General features: G+C 34.9%; 1 protein-coding gene across 1 annotated transcript; it reads left to right on the top strand.

Annotated features, from left to right (window-relative positions):
* Positions 1-1,284: 1,284 nt before the first annotated feature.
* CBG07970 lies at positions 1,285-6,543 on the top strand (the record flags this gene model as incomplete). Its single annotated transcript, XM_002646052.2, has 6 exons — positions 1,285-1,526; positions 2,536-2,834; positions 3,866-4,176; positions 4,239-4,385; positions 5,262-5,522; positions 6,220-6,543. The coding sequence occupies 6 exons, from the start codon at positions 1,285-1,287 to the stop codon at positions 6,541-6,543; spliced, it is 1,584 nt and encodes a 527-aa protein (XP_002646098.2).
* Between the last annotated feature and the right edge of the window lie 1,041 nt (positions 6,544-7,584).

The raw sequence follows: 7,584 nt of genomic DNA on the forward strand, positions 1-7,584 counted from the left end.
GCAGAAATGCATGTAGATTGACATAAAAATAAAGAAAAAATTCAAAAAAAAATTCCTTCATCGAGAAAAACGCATCGAAAAATATGCTGAAAACCCTTAGGGACGAGGTTTTTTCTAGGCCGCCCGGTGAGTAAAAGCGCGCGAATTCAAACTTTTAAAATTTTTTCGCTCGTTTTCACTGTTTTTTTTTCAAATTTTCCGATGTATCTGGAAGAAAAATTGAAAAAAACCTAGAAAACTCTTGAAAAAACAAAAAAAACAGTGAAAACGAACGAAAAAATATTAAAAGTTTGAATTCGCGCGCTTTTACTCACCGGGCGGCCTAGAAAAAACCTCGTCCCTAAGGGCTTTCAGCGTATTTTTCGATGCGTTTTTCTCGATGAAGGAATTTTTTTTGAATTTTTTCTATATTTTTATGTCAATCTACATGTATTTCTGCACATTTTGATGCTATAAAAAATTTCACCGTACACCACCTTTAAAGGTGGGGGGACAGGAGATTTTACGGGGGATTTTTGGGGCCAGGGTATGCATTTTACCGTGACGGTGTACAACGCTTAATGTCACTCTGCGTACAGCAGTCGCCCTCGCCTTTATCCATGCAATCGGGCAACGGCTTTCTCTTTGCACGCGTAGCTCAGTCGGTAGCGGCGCCGCACCTTCAACACTCGCCTCGACAAGTTCAACTCCTCGAGGAGCATATTTAAACGAAATTTCGACAACATTATTTTTCTCATGTCCCCCCACCTTTAACTATTTTTTTTCCAATTTTCAATTGTTTTATACCCAAAATTTTGTCTATTTTTGTCTGTTTTCGTCCCAGGAATGTTGCCAGATCATCTAATTTTTTTCCCCAATTTTCTCAAATTTCTCCACACCCCCTTATCTAATTTTTTCTCTTTTTTTTCTAATTATCTTTCTTTTGATGGGTCATAAATTTTTCGGCAAATTCCCTTTTCTCTTTTTGGACATTTGATTTATTCTGGTCATTAAAATTATTTCTCACACATTCCCCAAAAAAAGGAAATTAATTGAAAAATTGGGAAAAAAACAGAACTACAGTAATCCAGATGGTTTTCTTAGAATTTAGAAATTTTCAGAATTCATTTATTTTTTTTTTTGGAAATTCTTTCTAAAAATTTTCAGAATTTATGATTTTTTGAACTTTCTTTTGAAGTTTTTTGGATATTTCAGTTTTTGGGACTTTCAAATTTTTTGGTAAAAAAGTTCTGAAATTTCTGAATTTACCACTTTTTGTGGAGAAAATCAAAATTTTTGAATTTCATGGATTTCCAAAAATTTCAGAATTTTCAGACTTTTCAGATTTTTCAAATTTTCAAAATTGAAATTCCAAGAACGTGCCAAACTGTGTCGCCTCAAAAATCAAATCTAGGCCGCCACAAAAAAGTGCCAACTCAAAAAAAAAGCCAAAAAGCCACCAACTCCCCCAAAAACGGTCAGTTTCAAAATCGATCTCTCCAATCTTCGAGTAATAGTGCTCGGAAAACAATGCATCGGAAAACAAAGTAGGGTTGGAAACCACGAAAATGAATTTTTCGGAGTTTTTGAAGTATTTTCCTTTTTTGAAATTTCAAAATTGGTTCACTAGGTGCTGAGATACACCGCAATGAACATTTAGGGCTCAGAAACTACAAACTACAAAAAGCTCGATAAGCCTCAGGGAAGAGGCTGCAAAGGTTTTACTGAGGCTAAGTGTATACAAACTACAAATAGCCATAAAACTTTAAACGCTTATAACTCACTTCAAACTTAACCGATTTCAAAAATTCAAAAAGTTTCTAAACCCAAAAGTTGCGAGACATTCAGAACACATAATTTTAGCATAGTGAAGTCACCCACAAAGCTCCAGACTTGCGAATTTAAAAGTAGGCATAAAAAAAGAAATGTGACAATTTTTAGTTTGTAGTTTAGATTTTTCAACCTATTTTCGTTTTTGTTTCATTCAATTTGGACCACTGAGAGCGGAGATATGAAGGGTTAAAGTTTTACTGAGGCTAAGTGGCTACAAACTACAGGAGAATTCTAAGCCTCAGTAAAGCGCGCGCCGTCCTTCTTCTAGCAGTAAAACTTGAAACACCTGTAACTCGCTTCAAACTTAACCGATTTGGAAAATTCAAAAAGTTTCTAAATCCATAAATTGCGAGAAATCCAAATAACAAAATTTTAGCTTTGAAATATCAGTCACAAAGCTCCAAAAAAGCGGATTTTAGGAGAGGCATGAAAAAAGAAATGTGACAATCTTGAAGTTTGTAGTCAAAATTGTTCTACACATTTTCGTTTTTGTTTCATTCAATTTGGTTCACTGGGAGCTGAGATATGTCGCTTTTGAGTTTTACTGAGGCTAAGCGACTACAAACTACAAGAGCTCTCTAAGCCTCGGTGAAGCGCTTGCCGTCCTTCTTCTAGTACTAAAACTTGAAACCCTTGTAACTCGCTTCAAACTTAATCGATTTTAAAAATTCAAAAAGTTTCTAAATCCATAAATTGCGAGGAATTCGATTGACCCAATTTCAGCCCAGCAAAACAAGGCGTAAAGCTGCACAGGAACGGATTTCGTAAAAAGCAAGAAAGAAAGAAATGTGAAGATACAATTGTTGAGGATGAAAATGAGCAGCCAGAGAAGAAGAAGACCTCGAAAGAGGACAAAAAATCGACATCGGCGGAGCCAAAAAAGCCAAAATCGAGAGAAAGGGAGCGGACTTCTAAAGAAAAACGAAAATCGTCGGCAGAGGTGACAGAGAAGGAAAAAGAGCCGGAAAGTCTGAAAATCGCTAGAGCTGCGAAGGTGTTCTGTAAATATCTTCTCGATATGAGTTAGTTTGGAAAGTTAGAAAATGGGAAAACTGAGGATTCGGGAAATTCTAGAATTCCAAAAATCCAAAATCTGAAAATTTTCGATTTTCAGATAATTCGATAGATGTACAAGTTTTGAAAAGTTCAAAAGTCTAAAAATACAAAAATCAATTTTTTTTTTTGAAAAATTCAATAAATTCAAAAAATAATTGTTTTCTGAAATCGGAAAATTAAAAATAGTCCGAAATTTTGAAAGTATTTTAATTGAAATTCTAAAGGATTTTCAAAATCTCGAAATTCGGAATTTTTGAAAAATCAGAAGGAAAAACTGAGAATTCTAAGAGTTCTAGAGATCTAGAAACCCAAAATCTGAAATTAAAGATTTTTCAGAAAATTCGCAAAATCTGAATATTTTCAAAAATTCTAAAAACCCAAATATTCAAAAAAAAATTTAAAAACTGAAATTTTGAAAAATCTAAAAAACCAAAAATGAGCTCCTCAAAATTTTGAGCATGTTAGCAAAAATCTGAGTTACATAGATTTAAAAAAAATTTCAAAGAGTTCAAAAATTTTTAAAAAGTTGAACATTAATTAGATTTAAAAGTATTCGAAAACCCGAAATTTAGAATTTTAGAAAATTCTGAAAATCTGAAATTTCGAAAAATTTGAAAAACTAAAGCATTTTTAGCCTAAAGCCACTAAAAACGGCTGAAAATTATCCGAGTTACAGGGGATTTCAGTTTTACTGAGGCTTAGACAACTTATGTAGTTTGTAGTCTAAGTCTCAGTAAAACTAAAAAATGCTAAAAACGCTATATCTCAGCTCCTAGTGGACCAAATTGAACGAAACAAAATCGAGGATGTGTGAAAAAGTCTAGACTACAAACTACAAAACTCTTCGAAGCCTCAGTAAAAAATTGAATAGGTTTTTGTGAAGTTAGAAAATTTCAGGAACTGTAATATGGCTGAAAATGGTTCAATTTTGAACATTCAAAAGCTCAAATTACTCAGAATTTTCTCTATTTTTCAACTAAAACGCCAAAACTTCCAGAAGAATCCAGTCTGAGCACCTATTTCGATGAGCATTTGGCCCGCTATCAACCCGCCGATCAAACGTCGACCGAATGGGACAAAAATATGTCAAAGAATAGATCTAAAAATCAAAAACTCTATGATAAGACACGTGTTCAGTTGAAATGTCAGTCTCCAGAAGATTCGGAATACATTAACGCCAGTGTTGTGAAGTTTGATGGGTCCGACACAGAATTCATCATGACACAGTATCCCATGTGGGAGACGGTCCGCGATTTTTGGAGAATGGTCTCACAACGAAAAGCTCTGAGAGTTATTACTATTTTTGAGGTGATTAGGCTTGAAATATATATGTATATATATATATATAACTCAAATCAGCAAATTTTCAGCCTTTTGTCGACGAGTCGATCGCTGAGTGGAATAAGGTTCCAAGTGTGATGTCATCCCCGGCCACGCCCCTTTCTGCAACTGAGCTTCAGCCGGAAGACGAGGCGAAACCTCAAACTCGTGATCAAATTGTGAACAATTCTGTTAGAGTGAGTTTGTAGTTTGTAGTCTAAATTTTTCAACATTTTGGTGTTTGTTTCATTCAATTTGATCCACTGGGAGCTGAGATACGCCGTTTTTAAGTTTTACTGAGGCTAAGCGACTACAAACTACAGGAGCTCTCTAAGCCTCAGTAAAACTTTAAAACGCTATAACTCGGCTCAAAATGGTCCAATTTTCTTCGTTCAAAAACAAAAATGATTCTTGGGACTTGGGGAATTAAAGAAAATCTCGTACTTAAACGGCGTCCAGTAGAGGTTTTGAACGGCTGGGAAGGAGACTGGATAACAATATTGATTTTTTATAATCTAAGAAAAAATAATAAACCCAAACATTTATGTGAAAAAATCATCAAAATCAGATGAAAACGAAGCGAGTTACGTGCAATTGAATTTTTACTGAGGCTTACACTACAAACTACAAGAATTCGTTAGCCTCAGTAAAACTTTAAAACGCTCTAACTCGGTTTGAAATTATCCAATTTTCTCCGTTCAAAAACTAGAATCGTCCTTGGGACATCGGAAATTGAAAAATATGCAATTCAACGTTCAAAACTTTGATTTTTCAGTGTGAATCCATACGGTTCTTGAAGAGTGAGTTTGTAAGTTTGTAGTTTGTAGTCTAAGTTTTTCAACATATTTTGGTTTTTGTTTCATTCAATTGGGTTCACTGGGAGCTGAGATACGCCGTTTTTAAGTTTTACTGAGGCTAAGCGACTACAAACTACAGAAGAATCGTTAGCCTCAGTAAAACTTCAAAATGCTATAACTCTGCCCAAAATGGTCCGATTTGGACCGTTCAAAAACTGAAATCATTCTTGGGACATGGGAAATTCAAAAATTAGAGTGTCAATTTTAAATTTTCAGTGCGAATCCACCCAAATCAAGTCATTCTTTCCACTCTACTCGGAGCACTACATGAATCTCAACGGATGGCTTATCAATACGCAGCGAATCGAAATTGACGAACGGGATAAGACATGGGTCAACACTTATACCATCGAGATAGTTGCCGATGGGTGTAGTGAGGCAAATTACGTCCGCGTCTTCAACTGCACAACGTGGCCGTGGAAGAAGGTTCCAAATGAGGAGAAGAAGTTGTTGGCATTGGTTAGAGCACCGTGGAAGGTATGACATCAATTATAATAGAAAACATATTTTTAGAAAATTCGAAAAAAAGTCAAAAAAAATAATTATTTTTTCAATTTTTCAACCAATTTTAAACGTTTTTTGAGCCCCTTCAATAGCACTTTAAAATTTGTCAATTTGTCTGAAAATTTCAGAATATACTAAACAGAACTAGAGCTTTAATTTTGTAGTTGACAACGTTTTTAGAAAACAAGGCCCTAAAGAGATATGTCACATTTCCAAAAGCAAGTCAAAAATTTGTAAATTAGTGACTGTTTAAGAATGACTGTTTTGACTGTCGGAAAATCAAGCTCAAAATTGTTGGATTTTGCTGACATTTTCAGAATGTACTAAAAAAGACACGAGCTTCATTTTTATAGTTGACAGTTTTTAATGAAAATCAAGTCCTGAGAAGATATGCCACGTGGAAGGTGCACCTCTTTTTTGGCGGCTGCTCCCTCGCTAGGGTGGGCGCGCCTCCTGGTGTGCCCACTGCCACGTGGCATATCCCTCCAGCACCTAATTTTTCAAAAAAGTTGTCAATTACAAAGTTGAAGCTCTAGTTTTGTTTAGTATAATCTGAAAATTTCAGAGGAATCGAAAAAGTCTGAACTACTTTCGTAGTTACTCAAAAAGCTAAAAGTTTTGGAATAAAAAAATTTTTTTTGGATTTTTTACACTTTTTTTGGACTTACAGGATATCCATCCGGGAACTCAACCAAACGATCCGGTAGTGGTGATGTGTGATTTGGGTCTCGACCGTTCGGCTACCGTAGTCCTCACCGCGATTCTCATTGAGATGGTTTTGGCTGGAAAGGCGCCAGATTGTGATGCACTATTTAAGAAAATGAGGGATCAGCGAGCCGGATGCTTTACAATGTCAATGTTCTACACTTATGCAATTCGTGCCGCCCTGACTTATTTGAAAATCAAATTCCGTCAAATGCAAGACATTCCAGATGACGTTAAGGCAATGTTGGGCGAGGCATTGAATAAGGTTCCATTCGTTAAAAAAATTTAGAATTCTAAATTTTAAAACGAATCGACGGAATTTCGATTTAGTTGATCTTGAATGGTTTGCAGAATGCTATTTGTGAATTGTGTGATTGAATGTATGAATAAAGAGGATGTTGAGGTTTCACAAATTGAAAAGGATTTGAGATTCGAGCTCATATATCTCCGTTCTTTTTAAAGATATCAAAAAGCTATCAACTGATAAAACAATGGTGACAATCTGGTAAATATTTTATCAGTTGACTGTTTTTTGATATCTTTTACAGGAATGGAGATAAATGGGCTCAAAGTTAACGCTCCCTAGGCGTTTGAGGCAAGAGGGGCATGTCTCTTCAAGCGTATTTATCTCATTTCTTATGAAAGATATCAAAAAGTGGTCAACTGTCAAAATGTTTATCTTAATATTTTCGACAGTTTATCATTTAACAATTTTATGATATCTCTTAGAGAAACCGAGATATACAGGCTTAAAGGAACAGGCCCCTCCTTGCCTATCACCTCTAAGAGGCCCAATAATTTTGAGTCAATTTATCTGGGTTACTATAGAAGGTATTGAGAAGTAGTCAACGGATAAAATATTGGTGATATAATGTTAAGTATTTTATCAGTTGACCACTTTTTGACATCTTTCACAGGAATTAAGATAATTTAGATCAAAGTAATAGGACCTCCCGAGACGTTTGAGGCAGGGGGACATGTCTTTTCAAGCGTATTCATCTCAATTCCTATGAAAGATATCAAAAAGTGGTCAACTGACAAAATGTTTCTAATAATTTGATAAACATTTTATCAGTTGACAATTTTTTGGTATCTCTTACAGGAAATGAGATATATAAGCTTGAAGTTGGCGGTTGGTAAACTTGGGAATTTCAGGAAATAAAGAAAAATGAGCTTAAAGAATTTTTTAGATTGTTTAGAAGACATAATTTCTGTTAAAGGGGGACTCCGACCAAAAATTTTTTTGCATTAAAATGTGTTAAAAGTTATCTATTTTCCTAATATTTTTGCAAAAAAATTCAAAAAAAACCCCAAATCCCCAAAAAACCGC

Source organism: Caenorhabditis briggsae (assembly GCF_000004555.2).
Source record: "Caenorhabditis briggsae complete genome, chrI, whole genome shotgun sequence".
Taxonomy (NCBI): domain Eukaryota; kingdom Metazoa; phylum Nematoda; class Chromadorea; order Rhabditida; family Rhabditidae; genus Caenorhabditis; species Caenorhabditis briggsae.